At 45.8% G+C, this 17,724-nt stretch overlaps 1 protein-coding gene across 2 annotated transcripts in view; it reads left to right on the top strand.

The window, feature by feature from the left end:
• CTNNA2 (catenin alpha 2) overlaps nucleotides 1-17,724 on the top strand; it is a 490,650-nt gene that overhangs the window by 112,791 nt on the left and 360,135 nt on the right. For both annotated transcript variants that reach the window (XM_026718940.2, XM_026718938.2), the window contains exon 4: nucleotides 5,589-5,755. In XM_026718940.2, the coding sequence (XP_026574725.1) occupies nucleotides 5,589-5,755 (167 nt within the window). The remainder of the gene's footprint in view (nucleotides 1-5,588; nucleotides 5,756-17,724) is intronic.

The following is a 17,724-nucleotide window of genomic DNA, read 5'->3' as shown; positions in this document are numbered from 1 at the left end:
TTAGAATTTTAGAAACTTTTGAGTGGGAATCACAGTCAGAAGAATTGCTAATCACGGTTATTTAAAGGAGTGGTGGACCTCAGGCTTCATTAAAGATAAAGTGTTGGCACCGTTTGGAGGCAATTATACCTGACAGGCACGGTTGGATCCCTCTCCCCTGTTTGAAGGGCTCTGGTCATCTGTACTGTTAAGGCAAGCAGTAAGTTTTGCAGGTTCTTTAAAAAAACAAAACCAGAAAAGCTATCTATTCGGGCAGGGGTGCCCAAACTTGGCCACTTTAAGACTTGTGGACCTCAACTTCCAGAATTCTCCAGCCAGTCTGGGAGTGGAAGTCCACCAGTCTTAAAGTGGCCAAGTTTGGAGAGCTTTGCACTAGGGCAGGGGTGGGCAAACTACGGCCCGGGGGCCACATCCGGCCCGTTGGTCTTTTTAATCCGGCCCGCCGAAGATTGGTACAGAATTAAGGTTTGATGTGAATGATTGAATGATTGCATTCATTTGATTTTGACTTGTAATGACAGGCATTTCGACCCCAGGTGGCGGCCCGTCTGTCAAATTTTAAAAGTCAATGAGGCCCCCGAGCCAAAAAGTTTGCCCACCCCTGCACTAGGGGGTGACCTCTAGCGTGTTGGCGTTGGACAGTTGTTTGCAACATAAAAAGGAAACGGTGGTGAATGGAACCTCGCTTTCAAAGAGAAAAGGACAAGCAAGCTCTTTCCTTGAGAGAGAGAGGCATCTCATTCCGGCTCCTTGACAGTTGTTACAGTACGACGCAAAATGTATCGATTGCGCCTCTTCAGTTGCGATTGTTCCTATGTCGGATATATCAGGCCTTGAGGATGAAGAGTAGGATGGTTAATGTCACATTTGAAGGTGAGGGGAAAAAACTCCATGTATCCAGACCATAATTAATCTTTGGGCTGTGTTTCAGCCTGTCCCGTTAATTAATTGGCCATTAAATGTCATTAAAAATAGAATCCTTGGGCTGGAAGGGACTTTGGAGGTCTTCTAGTCCAACCCCCTGCCCGTGGCCCATCCTTATATCACTCCGGATAAATGGCTGTCTAGTCTTTGCTTGAAAACCTCCACTGATGGAGCACCCACAGCTCCCAGAGGCAAGTTTTCCATTCGTTAATCTTTCTCACTGTCAGGACATTCCTCCTTACTTTCAGGTTGGATCTTCCTCTGGTGAGCTTCCACCCATTTCTTCTTGACTTGCCCTCAGGTGCTACGGAGAGTAAATCCACACCCTCTTCCCTGTGGCAGCTCTTCAAGTATCGGAAGATGCTATTAGGTCTCCTGAAGACTTCCTCAGAGTAAACCAACCTTTAGCCTTTAGATTGAGCCTCCAGACCTCTCTATCCACTTTCATGGCTCTTCTCTGCAACCTTTCTAAGACCTCACCATCTTTTTCGTGCCATGGGGACCAGAACGGAAGGCGTAAGAATAGTTCTGATGACTCACATCAAGGAAGCTTGTCTTAGTCCAGCTCATACTTTTGGGTTCTCATAGTTTACAAGCAGGAGATGAGCATCCATCTCTTTCTCCCCGTTGTTCTCTTGATCAAGTACTGGGAAGCATGGTGCCTTCTCTTCAGATATAACCACGAACCTTTAGTACTAGCGGCTGATTTGGTTGTTCATCCAAAATTGTGAACTCATTGAAAATTTAGCTGAGCATGAACTGGAGGCTTTGAGTAGCCCCCACCCTCCCAGAGCATTGATTTGAGGCTTCCTTTTTTTGGTTTTTGGCTGGAGGCAGGACGGTGGTTCAGTGGTTAAGACGCTGAACTCGTTGGCTGGAAAGCCGGCAGCTCAGGTTTGAGACCCGGGTACCATGCAGTCAGGATGAGCTCCTGTCATCGCCCCGGCTCCTGCCAACCTAGCAATTCGAAAGCATGTAAATGCAAGTAGATAAATGGGTACCACTTCGGTGGGAAGGTAACAGCACTCTGTGGTGTCACGTGGTCACACGATCGTGGAAATGCCTTCGGACAGTGCTAGCTCAATAGCCTTGAAAGAGAGATGAGCAATGCCCAGGCAGTTACTAGCGGAGTAAAATCCACAAGGATTCCGTAGAAGCAATTTCCATGGAGATGAACCTTTATTCATGGTTCTTTTCACACAAGATATAAATGTCTTCACACAAACGGGAAAATCAGAATCCTCAGTTGATTGCAGACAGTCGCCCTTTCGAGAAAAGCCTGGGCTGAACGTCCCATCCATGGGGCATGATTCCGAATGCTAAGCAGCGAGTCATTTAACTCGGGGGGTCTCCAACCTTGGCAACTTTAAGCCTGGGGGACTTCAACTCCCAGAATTCCCCAGCCAGCTGACCCCTGAGTTAACTCCTAGTACTATAGAATGTGAAGTTTAAGGAAGGACCTGGAAAATCCTTTCCTCAAATTGTTCTCCCATTGTCAGCTGATTACGGTAGTCCAGACAAGAAGAACAAAATGTGAGTCCTTTATTCCAACCTTACTCATCTCCTGAATGAGTTTGAGGGCAGCCAAGGGGAAACAGATTGAACTTCCAGGTGGGCACATAATATCTCCGAGTCTCCTGTCCGCTTCCTGTCGGAACCAAAGGAAACCATGCGCCTTCCACAAGTTCAGGCCTGTACCTCCCACAGGCCTTTGTTATTAGCCCTGTTGATTTGGAGCGATGGAACTGAGGTCCAGAACTTTAGGAGGATGAAAGCTGCCAATCCTTGCTATAATATCTTATACTCTCATGTGGACAACCCTGCCTTTCTCTGCTTTGCCAACTTTGGTGAAGACTTCCGAGACCCCCGTCATCCTCCGTCTCCAAACAAGGCTGGGGAATCTTTGATCCCACAGGTGCAAGAATTTGAAGCTTCTCACTTTTAGCCCTCACGCCGCCCTGATGCCATCCCGGTGCTGCTCAGATCCCGATAATTCCTTTTATTCACATTCCTTCCGCCCATTGACCCAACACTCGCTGAGCTTCTCTCTGGAGGCTGCAGCCAGAAGAAGTAGGTTGGCCCCTCTCTTTCCAAGGCTCCCACATTCCTTTCACAAAATCGGCTTCTATTATACCTGAAGATGGGACCCCACAAGGAAGCTGCCTTTCGACAGGCCACGATTCCTCCGCCCCCTGTCGATTGGCTGCTTTCCAGGTGTGATCCCTGCTTCCCTGCCCCAGCCATTGGCGGTGTCAGATTGTCACCGTGTTGTCGAGCAGCTGCTGGTGCTTCAAATAGGTGTTAGGAGGAACGGGTGGAAGGAAAGAAAAGAAGAGCGGTGAGGATATATGTTCAGTGACAGTGACAATTGGAAGACCCAATGGAGCAGGTTAGGGGCAGATCGACAGGGAGAAAATAATCCCTGTGTACAGGTGGTCCTCAACTTACACCACTTCGTTTAGTAACCATTTGAAGTTACATCACCACTGAAAAAAGGGACTTATATGGCTATTTTTCACACTTACAATCGTTGCAGCATCGCGATGGTCGGTGATCAAAATCCAGGCGCTTGGCAAGGGACTCACATTTATGACACCATTTCCCCAGAGTCACAATATCCCCTTTTGCAGGGGTGGGATTCTACAGGTTCACACCTATTCGCTAGAACCGGTTGTTAACATCTTAAGCAGTTCAGAGAACCGGTTGTTAGAAGAAATTACTGGTCTAATCCTGTAAGGAAGGCAGGAAGGAAACATTCTGGTGTTGCTTACAGGAACTGCCTCTCCGTTAACCCTTATTACATTCTTGGCAGGACTAGACTTCCTGTCTCTGGAACTCCTCTGGAGTTATTTTTCCCTCCTTTGCTGGTACTTTGTTTGTGTGGAGGGACCATTCCAAGTTACAATGGCACTGAAAAAAGTGACCTATGACCATTTTTCACACTTACAACTGTTGCAGCATCCCCACTGTCATGAGAGGCCAGGCGAGGAGATGCGTGCCTCGATGTGATTGAGTTGGCCACGCCCAGCCAATAACATGACCACCAAGCCATGTCCACCCAGTCACATGACCTCCAAGCCATGCCCACCCAGTCACATGACCACCAAGCCATGCCCACCCAGTCACATGACCTCCAAGCCACACCCACCACCTAAGCCACACCCACAGAACCGATTGTTAAAAATTTTGAATCCCGCCCCTGCCCTTTTGCGACCTTCTGACAAGCCAGATTTACCTACCAACCATGTTACTACCTTAACAAGTTAGTAACAACTAGCAACTGCAGTAATTCACTTAACAACTGTGGCAAGAAAGGTGGTCAAATGGCCGAAAACTCACTGAACCACTTAACAACAGAAACTTTGAGCTCACGTGGTCATAATCCGAGGTCTCCCTGCAGATGTTTTCTTTTGGATTCTCACTGAGCAGAGGGTGTGGCCTCAACATCCTAAATGGGATCCTCCAACTCGAGTGAGAGTAGCGGGATCCTGTGCTCTAGTTTGGACCCTGTTTCCTTGGTCCTGGAAAGAGCCCCGCCTGGTAGCCTCTTTCCTGACTTTGCACCTTTCATCATCTGCAAAGTCGCCACTGGAGAACACCAGCTTTTTACAGGCAGGATATATATGCACAGAAGGTTATGTAATTCAGAATATTTTCCTCTGGCAAGTTGCAGATTAATCGTGGTTAATATTTTAGAATGTTTAATATTTAACCAGTTCTTTTTTTTAAAAAAAATTCTTCCCAAATTATTCCGAACGTCGAATAGATGTAAGGCGGCAACAGATGAAGAACTCCAGGTCTGGAACCAGTGGATTCCTAATTGGTACCGAGGGATAGATAGTAGGAATATGAAACGTATAGGTTAAAAATAAGATAACATTTTTTGTATATATGTACGTGATTAATTAGAAACTGTCAAAATGTATGGATATTTAAAATGTATGAATATAACCAAGATTTTTGTACTGCCAAAGAACGATGGTGAATTGTACAAATTTATTTTCCTTATAGACATATTTGTATTTTAATATTTTAATCTCAATAAAGAAAAAAAAAGGAATTCCAGGTCTCTGCTTGAGATTGGCCCACGTTGGAAAGAATGAGGAAAATAAAAGAGGGGGACTCTCTTAGACGGATTGGGATTGTGCTGTGGGCTACTCAAATTATTAGATTCAATTTACTCGATTTAAAATGTAGTTTCAAGGGCGAGGATTTCTTCCTTGCTTGTTCTTGTGAGTTTCAGCTGCTATTGTATATCCCCAAAAATAGTTTGCATTTCCCCAAATTTACGTAGAGCTTTTAACACCTCTGAAATTTTCAAGAGCAAAATGTAGATAATGCCTGTCACACTCTTCGTAGCTTCTATGCAGGGCGTGGAAAAAAATGCACTTCATCGTTTCTCCTTCCTATGAGTTCAGAACATCCTTAGAGGCTGCTTTTAATGGGTCCATAATGTGAAACCTCCGATGTAGCAGCAATGTTCCCGTGATCTGCAAAGCCCAATTGTACAGGCTTCCGTAGGCCTTTTCTTTAATAACACCATAAGAAATACAGCCACCACCACCCCTCTTAATTTGCTGTGAAAGAGGAATTCCAGGCTGCTTGTTTTAAGAGAGTCTTTCTAACCGCCGGCTTTAACCCGCTTCTTTCTGACCCTCTCCCAGGTGAAACCATGAGGATCGCTTCCACCGAGTTTGCCGACGATCCTTGTTCCTCCGTCAAACGGGGCACGATGGTCCGGGCTGCCCGCGCTCTGCTTTCTGCTGTCACTCGCTTGCTCATCCTGGCGGACATGGCGGACGTCATGAGGCTTTTATCTCACCTGAAAATTGTAAGGCTCCCCGTCAACGAGTCTGGTGACCTCACATCAGGAGGGTGTCCGGGTGGGTTGCGGGAGAGAGTGGATGACGTACCCCGTGGGGCGCTATCCAAAATGTCGAGAAAGACCCTCGCCTCCCTAGTGCCTAAAACATGCTTTGAATGACCTGGCTGAGTTTGGGCTCAGATGCTGATCAGGGCCGGGGTTGATTTGTGTCCGGATGGGAGACGCCCCGTGAAGGTTAGCTGGAACAGGCATCAGCCAAACCATTTGGAAGAAGGCAATTTCCGGCACTTAGGAGCAGCTCTCGCTTAAGAGCCACAGTCGAGCCTGGAATTTTGGCCGTACGTTATGGCCGTCATTGTGCAAATCCCCACATGACCTGGCTCCATTCTACAACTTTTTTAACGATAGTCATAGAATGATGTAGTAGCTGAGCAGGTTGAGCCACAGGGAGGGGGGTCAAACTCGTCACCGGTCTTGAGTCCCTGTTGGACTAGATGACCTCTGAGGTCCCTTCTGCTCCCATGGTTCTATTTTGACAGCTTGTTTTTTTCCCCTGCCAAAGCAGGCAGCCCCTGCTGCTTACTTTCTCAAGGTATAAAGGCCGCAGTTCGATTGAAGAGAGAAAACGTGATGGTCTTTCCTGAATGACATTGATTAGATCTGGGTTTGTAAATCTGGCTGGGCAGTCCTGGGAGTTGGACTCCATACATCTTAAAGTTGCTAAGGTTGACAAATATTGGACCAGCAACTTATCAGATGTGCCAGCGTTGTAGGAAACAATATAATCTCTAGGCCATTGGAGCCTGCTGCCTTTTATTGGATTTGTACTGTTTTTTTATGACCTCTCAGTGGTCGGCCACAAAAATTATTGAGTGATTCCTGATTTCTAGTGTAACATTTTAATAGCCTTCTAACAGACGAGCGTTTTCACAGGTCGGTGTTTTTGTTTTCATATGGCAGGAAGTGCATTTGTAAATTTGTAAATAATTGCCGATAGTAGCATTTTTATCCTTACTTGGTTAGCACTGTAACCTCTCTATTCCTATTATTTTAATGCTGCCTTGTTTGTGTTTTTATATGCCCGTTTTTTTTTTCTGTTTTCCTTTTTATGAGTTTCTCTTTCTGTTTGTAACCTCTGATATGAAATTGTGTCAGTCAGTGAGCCTAGTGAAAGCTTTTCTTTTATATTAGGGCTGCTCGTACCTCCAAAATACTTTGGGAGGGGTGCTTGGGAAGGCCCAGGGGCTCCAAGGGTTGTAACTTTCGAAAGCTGCTGTGTCCTTTTTGGAGTTTTTGTGTGAACTCAAAAACAGATGCAACACTTTTAAAAGAACCGTGCTTGGTTTTTTTGAGCGTTGTAAAGCTCTGTTTAATATTTTGTTTCCAAATCCTTCTTAATCTCTGAGAGGAGATTTTTTTTGGGGGTGCTGTGTGTATAAAAACAATCTCCGGCTTATCGTGCGAACAAGGTCTGCAAATGAAAATGTATGGATTCGGCACATTAAGCGCTGCATGCAAGTTGAATTTTAAGAAAGCAAGCAATTAAAACTGCCAATGTCTTCTACAGGCAGTCCTCGACTTACAACAGTTAGTTCCGTGACCGTTACAACAGCACTGAAAACAAGTGACTTAGGGTAATTTTTTCACTTACAGCATCCCCACGGGTGACGTGTGATCCGAATTCAGAGTCTTGGCAACTGGCTCACAGTTAGGAGGGTTGCCCTATTCCCCTGGGGTCACGCCATCCCCTTTTGCGACCTTCTGACAAACGACGTCAATGGGGAAGAAGCCAAATGAGGCGTTGTAAGTCGAGGACTGCCTGCACATCAGAAGGAGAGCTCCGTTGCCGCAGGCGCTCCTCAGAGCGATGGGAGCTGTGCACGATCGCCCCCTGGTGGCGGAGGCAAGCCACGCGCTCGGTCACAGGAGGCAAGGAAAGCCATTCGGCCGCCTGCCAGGATCTTGATAGCGTAACAGCTGGGAAGAGCAAACGCTTCAGGCTTCATCGAAGAAGGGGGCCAAATAAAAGCCCCCCGAGGAATTACAGAGCCACGGAGGGTCTTGTTGTGTCAGGCGGTGTGTTTGGTTTGCCGTTTGGCCCCTGCCTGCAAGAGGAAGTAAACAAAGGGATAAATACATCGGCAACAAAACCATTTGCAATTGGGATTAACAAATTTTCCTGCCTGAATGAATGATGCGTGGCTGGAAATGAGATCTAGGCAGGCCTATTTGGGGATCCCCTGGACCCAGGGCAGGGCTCCCCACTTAACAGCCGGGCTACAAACTTAACAATTCCAGCCGTGGTGGGATTCAAAACTGTTTTACTACCGGTTCTGTGGGCCTGGCTTGGTGGGTGTGGCCATCTGACTGGGTGGGCATGGGTTTTTTTTGCAGAACCCCCCTACCCCCCCCATTTGGGGGGCCTTCTGGGCCAAGCCTCCTGGGGGTCACGTTTCTGCTTTCCAGAAGCTTCCCTGGGGCCCAGGAAGGAAACAACAAAAAAAAGCAGAGCCTGGAGGGGGCGTGCAGCACCCCCCATGCTCCATTTTGGGGCCTCTGGGAAGCCTCCTGGGCGAAGCAGTAAGACAGCAGTGGGGATCCCAGCGCAGCTGATCGTCAGAACAGCTGATCGTCGGGAGGAAAAAAAAAGAAATACCTTAAGGAGCGACTGGGCGGGGTGAGGGTCAGGTGGGCGGGGCAAGTGAGCAAGCAGCGACTGGGTGACCCGGTCGGGGGCGTGGCCAGCCAGAAGTTGCTACCGGTTTGGCAACCCATGCCAAATCCTTGCTACCGGTCCATCTAAACCGGTTTGAACCAGCTGAATGCCACCACTGAACTCCAGAGATCCGCTTAACCACTGTAGCAAGAAAAGCCGTAAAATGGAGCAAAACTCACTTAACAAATGTCTCGCTTAATGACATAAATTTGGGGCTCCAGTGTGGTCATAAGTTGAGGACTACCTGTACTCTTATCTACCACCAATTTGTTTTGACTGTTAGCCGTTCAGATTCTTGTCCCCGTTTGAACCGTCTGGAATTCCTGATTTTCCTGGAGCATTTCAGACGTTTGGTAGTGAATGCAGCTTATGTGTTAGTCCTTGACTTACGACCACACCAGAGCCCAAGATTTCTGTCATTAAGTGAGACATTTCTTAAGTGAGCTTTGGCCCATTTTATGACCTTTCTGGCCTCAGTTGTTAAGTGAATCACTGCCATTGTTAAGTTAGTGACACCGTTGTTAAGCGAATCTGGCCTCCCCATAGCCTTTGCTTGCGAGGAGGTCATAAAAGGGGATCACGTGACCCAGGGACACTGCAACCGTCATAACTATGAGTCAGTTGCCAGGCCTCTGCATTTTGATCACACAACCACAGGGATCCTGCAAAAGTCGTATACACGATCCTGTCGCTTTTCCCAGTGCTGTTGTAACTTTGAACGGTCACTCAGTGAACTGTTGTAAGTCGGGGACTGCCTGCATTGGGGGCACCTCTTCACCCCCTGCAAACCTGCTTTAGCAAATGTGCTGCATTCCCGTTCAGGCAGCCCCTTCGACCCCAGGAGGGAAGCTTGTCTTGGATTCGATGCCAGGAGTCCCCGGCGGAGCAGCCAGTCGATTCTCAGTCCTGCAGCTCTGACTGCCTGGCGGGGAATGGGAGGATTCTTGATCCCCAGTCAGAACTGGAGAAGCTTCTGGGATGAGAAGCGAAACATCTTCAAAGGAAAAAAAACTACAAAGTCCAGTCGCCTCCTGAAAAAAAGCCCCTTTGGGGCAACCGGGACCTGGAAGACGGAGGATCTCTACCGACTTTTAGCTACACAATTTGGGATGAACCTCTTTGGGACGGTGTGGGAGGAGGAAGGGATTTCCAGAGGGGAAAATAATTGCAGACACCACTCAGGGCACCCTGAGGACACCAATAAACCTCCAAGTGGCCTCAACGACTCTCTAGAAAAGATGCAAATAACCAGCTGTGTCTGCAAGAAGCTAAAGAAGCTTCTTGGGTAAGAAGAGAAACCTCTTCAAAGCAAAACAAGGAATGTTCCGTTGCCTCCTGGAAAAAGGACCTTCAGGACAATCGCTCCAAGGTTACTATGGACTTTCCCAGATGTAGCTACCACCTGGTTGCAAAGTTCTGGCACTCAGGGGCCTCCCCTGCAGTAACATGATTACATGCTCAAACCTTGGTCAGCACATTTAAGGCTGTTTGTAGCAACCCACTGTCACACAACTGTGTCTTACGATGGTTTTGCAGAAAACTGGCCATTACTTCTGCTTTTGGGCAAAACCAGCCCATAGCAAACCATCAATTAATAATTAATAGCAGCGGTGTTCACTTAACAATCATTGCAAAAAAAGGGGGAAAAGGTCTTAAAATTGAGTTGGTCACCTGGACCACCCATTTTTGGCAATATGCAACTGTGGTATGCAGGTTCCATTATCATCATAAGTGGAGGACTTACCCTGTACGCCTGCGTGCCTTGTAGAGACAAGCGTATTTTTTTTTCCCCTGGCAAATATTTGAAGAGGACGAGGTTGACGGTAAAGACGAGAGGAGATGCTCAAGGCTGATCCCAGTTTCTATGGTTTCTCTGCATTTTCTGCTATTTTATGTGCTGAATTTTGTTGTGGGAGCCGAGGGTTTCGTCACCGTTCAACATTTATTTGATGAACGGAGAGCCTCACCTGTAATAATGGGCTAGAAATGGCCAGGAGGTTGTATCAAATTGCTCCCAAGCCAGAACCTTATCACGTTCTTCCTTTTCTCTCTGATTGGTGGAATAGAATAGAATAGAATAGAGCTGGAAGGGACCCTGGAGGTCTTCTAGTCCAGCCCCCTGATCAAGCAGGAGAACGTATACCTTTTCAGGCAAGTGACTGTCCGGTCTCTTCTTAAAAACCTCCAGTGACGGAATGGGATTTCTGTTATGTCAGCTATCCCGACTGCTTCCTTTTGGACTACAAAATTGGTGTGTTATTTAAAGGGAGTTTATGGACTGAGCTTGGAGTTTGTGCCTGCTGGCTTTTCTGAAACGTTTTGTGTTACAAACACTCCACAAATGCTGCATTGGCTTTGGGTTTCTGCCCCAAATGCCCCACAGTGCATAAGAGATTTGCTCTATGACCACCGCATTCACTTGATGAGCGCCACAACCAAATCGGTCGTAAAATCAGGTCAGTCATGTGGGGGACCTGCAGCGGTGGGATTCAAATCTTTTAACAACTAGTTCTGTGGGTGTGGCCTAATTTGTGGGTGTGGCTTGATGGTCATGTGACTGGCTGGTCATGGCTTGTATGTCAATATTATAAATATTGATGTAAATATTGATTTTTTTAAATAAAAAAGAGCAACTTTTACCCAAACTCAGGCAAAGTAGGCAGGAAGATTGAGTTGCTCGCAGAATCACAGCTTCACTTAGAGATCTATCTATCTGCTATCGGCTACCTGAGTCTGCACTGAAAAAATAGAAGCTTCAGCCCTAAGGAAGGTTCGGCTCTGATTTTAGATTAGCTAGAAAGCAAGAAATCTAAAGATTTCCTGCTTTTTAGCTAATCTAAATCTCCCAGCACAGCACAACAGCTGATGGTCAGGGAAAAAAAAAGGAAAAATAGCAACTAGAAGGCAAGTTTGATGGCGTACATGCCAGGTAAGGAGTGAGTAGGCAGGGAGGCGTAGGGCAAGTCAGTGGCGCAATTTGCCAGTTCTCCAAACTGCGCAGAATCCTAACAACCAGTTCTCTAGAATCCCACCCCTGGTGACCTGCTTTACACCTGGCACAACTTAGGATCACGACGGGCAGGCTCCATGACTGTTATAAGTCGAGGACTACCTGTATTTGGATCAAACCGTTTAAGGACAAACAGATTTAGATAAGCGAATCCTTCCCACCGACGCATCTGGACGAGGCTTTCCTAAAGGCCCAGCATCAATTATGGGAGGCTTAGTTTGAACGTGCGCTTTCCTGGTTTGCTCCCGTTAGTATTTCAAGGATAACAGATCATTCCCCTTGCTTCCCATCCACTTCCCGCTTGCCCCTAATGAGATGGTGAGCCTGGTTTGCAGAGAACTGCCTTTAAAAGTCATTGGTCTCTTGGGGAGCCACGCGGTCCTGTTCAGCCCTGGAAACCGATCTGCTGCAGCAAAATCTTCCATCAATTATGCAGAGGCATTGCTTCATAGCGAGCGGCCTGGCCCTAAAAGTAATTCATTCCGCTTCCGAAGGTCATGTTGAAAGCATCCTACCAATGGAGTAGGGGACTGAGGTCCGTGCTGGTCAGAGGACAGAACAACAGGGACATATTGTCCCTTTGGCTTGTTTTCCTGGTGCCACCGAGTCGCGGTTGACGTTTAGTGCCTTTTTAGACAAAAGCTAACTGTGACCCGAACATAAATTGCAATATGGTGGTTTCTTCCAGTATCTCTACATTTATTTTCCTGAAAAGTTTCAAAAACCATGATGTGCCACTGTTCCTCAGAGCGGCCTAATTCACCTAACATTTTCACAAATGTCCAGTTTAGTGAAAAGAAGGACTGGGGTGACCAGATAGGAGTCTTCCAATATCTCAGAGGCTGCCCCAAAGAAGAGGGAGTCAAGCTATTCTCCAAAGCCCCAGAAGGCAGGAGAAGAAGCAACGGGTGGAAACTCACCAAGGATAGAAGCAACCTGGATCTAAGGAGGAATTTCCTAACAGTGAGGACAATCGACCAGTGGAACAGCCTGCCACCAGAAGTTGTGGGTACTCCAACACGGGAAGTTTTTGAGAAGAAACTGGACCACCCTTTGTCTCAAATGTTCTAGGGTTTCCTGCTTGAGCAGGGGGTTGGACTAGAAGACCTCCAAGGTCCCTTCCAACTCTGTTATTCTCTTATTCTGTAAAAGTTCAGAAAAGGAGGACGAGGGGTGATGCTGCAGCACTGCTGTTGTTACCTAGTAGGAGGTAATGAAACATCTGCAAGGAAAACACGCGGTCCCTCCCGTAGGTGTCGATAGTGACGGATGAAATGGCCGGGTCAGGGCAGAGAGGCCGGAAGGGAGGCTGGAGAAGAAATGGGCCTTCAGTGGCTGGGGTTGCCTTCTGCCAAGCAAAGAGGTCCAATAGACAAACCATCTGGACACCGGCTATCCTGCTGAGATTTTACTTCCAAATTCTCAAAGAAGTCTCAGTTCAAGAGAGAACCACCCATTGTTCGATGTAAGGATAATCTTAAGTCGTTTCTCTTGGCTCAAGATTAGAGGTGGGATGATCTTATGATTTATTGCAAAATAAATTAAGTAAACTATAGTTATCTCGTTAAAATATGAATTAACAAAATTATAGATAAACGATTTTTTTAGTGATGATATTAGGTTATACAATTATTGATTGATAATATGAGCTATTATGTAATATAATTATACTAGTGACTAGGAAATGGATGCACACAAAAAAAGTGGTAAACCAATCGATGCACCGTATGTAAATTCATGAAGAAGGATATTTTTATGTTTTTTGTGGTATGTTTATGTTTATTTTGTTATTAAAAAATAAAAAAAAATAAAAAAAGATTAGACGTGGAGGCTTTCCACGCGTGGCACATTTCTTCAATGCCCACGGCCCTTCGAGCTCACAACTTCTTAGGATACGGCATTTCCAAGAAAATATTTTTAAACTTTTAAACGTCCCCCTTCCGTCCCTCTTTGGGAGGTGAAGTATTAAAAAGAGGTGCGAAATCAGCCAGAAAAGTAATTAGGGAGAAGCAGGTTATCTGGAGTCTTTTTAGTCAGGGACCGTGGGTTATATTTGTTTCAAGTGCTGTTTAGCTTACAGTTAATTAGTGATGAATTGGGATGTGGCAGCACCTTTTCCGACTCTCGTATTTTATTACAAGGCATAAGCTTTTCACACAGAAAAGGTGCTACCAAAGTCCTGATTTTATGCCACCCCAGACCAACTCAGCTCTTTTCTCATAATGTCTGCAACAAGAAGTACTTAATTGGCAATGATATGTGAAGGGTATTCCCCAATGGTATGCAAAACGTTTATGCAATGAATTTCATTAACATATTGCTGAGGCTAAGAGAGATTGAATTATCTACAGAACAAACATGCAGAAACTATTTTGAATTAAGTTGTCCTCAGGGCATAGTCAGTTGGTTCCACAGTTGCTTCTAGGATCTTTGGCTCTAAAGAAAGGCAATAGCAAGAGCCCTTAGACTTACATGCAGGCAGTCCTCAACTTACAACAGTGCCAGGATTCCAGCGATCGCCCTAATTAAATCATGATTCTGGAGCCAAACTTCAGAAAACCTCAAAGGATTCATTAGAGGTGACATCCTGGCCCTGCCCTGGATGAAGCCAACTCTGGCCTACGTCGTCTACAGTCCCCTGTGACCCTGTTTCCCTGCTTCCTCCCCCCTCAATGTGTCATCAATCAGGTTCTCCAATTGAGCACCTTCACGGGCTGGGGGTCGTCAATCACGTTCTCCAATTAAACATATTCACGGGCAAAAGCTCTGGTAGTTTAGTCACAACCTTTGAAAGAGAAGAGTTGGAATGGACTTTCGCTTCCAACCTGCTGCACTTCCGCTCTTCCAGATATCCTTCCTCCGCCCCACCCCTTTTTTTAATGGCAACTACTAAAACAGGCATAGGAATGTTTGTTGAATTGACATACAGTTCATTTAGTGACCGTTCAAAGTCACAACGGCACTGAAAAAAGTGACCCATGACCGTTTTTTACGTCCATTGCAGCCTCCCCCCGTCACGTGATCACAGTTCAGATGCGTCAATTCAGGCTCATATTTATGATGGTCACAGTGCTCCCTTGGGGTCACGTGATCCCCTCTTGCGACCTTCTGACAAGCAAAGCCAGCGGGGAAGCCAGATTCGCTTAACGGCCATGTTACTAAATTAACAATTGGAACGATTCACTTAACAACAGTGGCAAGAAAACTCACAATGGGGCAAAACTTGCTTAACAAATGTTTCACTTAGCAACATAAATTTTCGGCTCAGTTGTGGTTATAGGTCAAGGACTATCTGTGCTGCTTCACAGTGCTTCAGAGCTCTCTCTAAGGGGTTTACAGAGTCAGCCTCTTGCCCCCCACCACACAATCTGGGTCCTCATTTGACCTGCCTCGGAAGGCTGAGTCCACCTTCAGCCGGTTGAGAATCGAACTCCTGACAGTCGGCAGAATTAGCCTGCAATACTCCATTCTAACCACTGCGCCCCCCTGGCTCTTAAACAGCTAGCAGTGCAGATTTGTGTGTTGCTTCTATTCCCTTGACCGGCCTTAACGGTAGAAACTGTGAGAGGGATCTAGGGATCCAGGTAGACCACCACTTACGTACCAGCCAGCCGTGTGCTGCAGCTGCCAAAAAGGCTATTGCAGTCCTGGGTTGCATCAACAGAGGGGTAATTTGAAGACCAGGTGATAGCACCCCTTTATCCTGCACCGCCTGAGCCCACAGTTGGACTACGGAGTCAAATTTTGGCCCCCACGATACAAAAAGGACGTTGGCTCTAGAACGAAGGTCTTCGAACCTGGCAGGTGTATGACCTGTGGACTTCAGCTCCCAGAATTCCCGAGCTAACATGACTGGTGGAGGAGGAATTCTGGGAGTTGAAGTCCACAAGCCTTAAAGCTGCCAAGTTGGGAGACCCCCGGCCTAGGGAGAGAGCAGAGAAGAGCAAGAAAGAGGACATGAGGTGTGGAGGCTAAATAAACCATGCAAGGAACAACTGAGGGAAGTAGGTATGTCCAGCCTAACAAGGGGAAGGACTAGCGGTGATGCGATTGCCGTCTTCTAGTGCCCGAGGGGCTGTCACAGAGCACAGGGGTGGACCTATATTCCCCAAAGCCCCCGAGGGCAGAACAAGAAGTGAAAGATCATCTAGGAGAGATCCAGCTTGGAACTAGAGAAATTTCTGGGCGGTGAGAGTCATTAATCCATGGAAGAGCTTGTCTCTGGAAGTTGTGGGTTCTCCATCCCTGGAGGCGTCTATGGAGATGCTCTGCCATCCTGGTCCTGGGTGTCCCAAAGGTGCTTTATGTTCAGGAGGCGCCTGGACTTCCTGGTTTTCCTTTGAAGAGGTTTCGCTTCTCATCCAAGAAGCTTCCTCCGCTCTGATTTCCGCATCATCCAGTCAGAGCGGAGGAAGCTTCTTGGATGAGAAGCGAAACCTCTTCAAAGAAAAAAAAAAACTAGAAAGTCCAGCTGCCTCTTGAAAAAAAAAAGGCACCTTTGGGACAACCATCCCTGGAGGTTTTCAAGAGGAGGATGGCCAGGCATTTGCCTAGAGTGGCCGAGGGGCTCCTGCTTGGCAGGGCGGTGCAGTAGACGATCTCCAAGGAGCCTCTCCACCAATTATTCTCATGACGTTCTGAGATTTGCCTTCAGGAAAACTAACCAGAGTTTTGCCATTTGCTAAAACTGACTTACAGCCACTTCCCAGCCGTTGTGGAAAAGATATAAAGCCCGTTCTCATTGGTGCCGTTTGGGCACAACAAGGCCTGGATGGTTGTAGAAGATGCTCCCAGTTACCCGAGGGGAAATGATCAAATTTATTCATTCCTGAGCCTAACAAGCATTTTCCTCATTTATAACACCACGAGGACATAATGTACTTCAGGGAATGATAACTGATAACTTTCCTCATCTATCACCAGCTCCTGTTTATGAGAATCTCAGACTGCCGTACTCTGAAACTGCGTAGTTGCAATGGAGGGAAACATTTTTTTTTTCCAAATAGAAAAACAAAAGATGCAAACAAACTCACTAAAACCTCACATTTTAATGATCAGATTATTATGATGGTTTTAAATTAAAACTAATTCCACGTACAATCCATTCTTTTTTTTACTACTTGTTAATTGTTCCCCAACTGAATTCCAACTTATGACTGATTCTCATTTCATCTGTAAACTACTTATAAACAGCAATTCACAATTATTTGATCTCTTGATTCAGGATTGCTGCAGGGGTAGAGTTGAGGTGCAGATTGACTCTAAAACATTAATGTTGTTCAATTAGTTACATTCTGTAATTCCCCGTGAATTACAAGCATTGTTAGTTTTCTCGCATTAGCTTTAGCGCTTGAAACAGGCAGACTGTTTGTAAAATCTTATAACAGCATGAGATGATTTAAAGTATTTTTTCATTGGTGTTTGCTGGCCAATCCAGGGACTTTTCTAATTAAAATTAAATCCTTAAAAAATTAATTCTTGATTTACACAATATTAACCCCATCAGTCTATGCATGTTTTAAATGTTTTCCAAATTCAATTTACTATCCTGCAACCCCAGTCTGTTTTGCATTCTGGTTAAAATGCAATAGTAAAACACTTCCGTATTTCTGTTGAAGAAATGTAATACTTAAAGCCTTGGTAACAACTGAAAAAAATGTTGAACGATCTTTTATGATCTTGTTCAATATTGACACAAATAATGCAGAGCACTAATATTGGAGCAATATTCCCTGAGAAAAACCATCGCAAATCCTAGCTCCCGTTGAGAGCATCTCCTGAGGATTAGTATTTATCTATGCTGGTGTTTTAAAATATTAAACATTTTTGTCTGTTGATTCAGGCTGGGGGTTTCTTAAATCAGTGTGTGTGTGTGTGTGTGTGTGTGTGTGTGTGTGTGTGTGTATCTATCTATCTATCTATCTATCTATCTATCTATCACCATTGCTTTACAAGTTTGGCTGTTGATAGTTTTCCGTGTGAAGACATTACTGTCTTGCGGTGATTCACTACCTTCCTGCTTAATTATAACTAATTGTATAATAATCAATTGGTTTGATTGGGTTGCTGCTGCTGTGGATGCATTGTATGGTTTTTATATTGTGGACTTTAGCGTTGCAAGCCACCTAGAGTCAGCTGTGCATGAGTTAGCGACTGTATACATTTGTTTAATAAATGATAAAGAAACACATTGGAAACAGATTCTTCATAGACATATAAACAAAACAAAAACTCCTCCTGTTTCCTTCT

The sequence above is a fragment of the Pseudonaja textilis genome, chromosome 6 (assembly GCF_049901715.1).
Source record: "Pseudonaja textilis isolate UNSWEBS1 chromosome 6, rPseTex1.2, whole genome shotgun sequence".
In the NCBI taxonomy this organism is placed as follows: Eukaryota; Metazoa; Chordata; class Lepidosauria; order Squamata; family Elapidae; genus Pseudonaja; species Pseudonaja textilis.
This window is presented reverse-complemented; position numbering and strand designations above follow the sequence as displayed.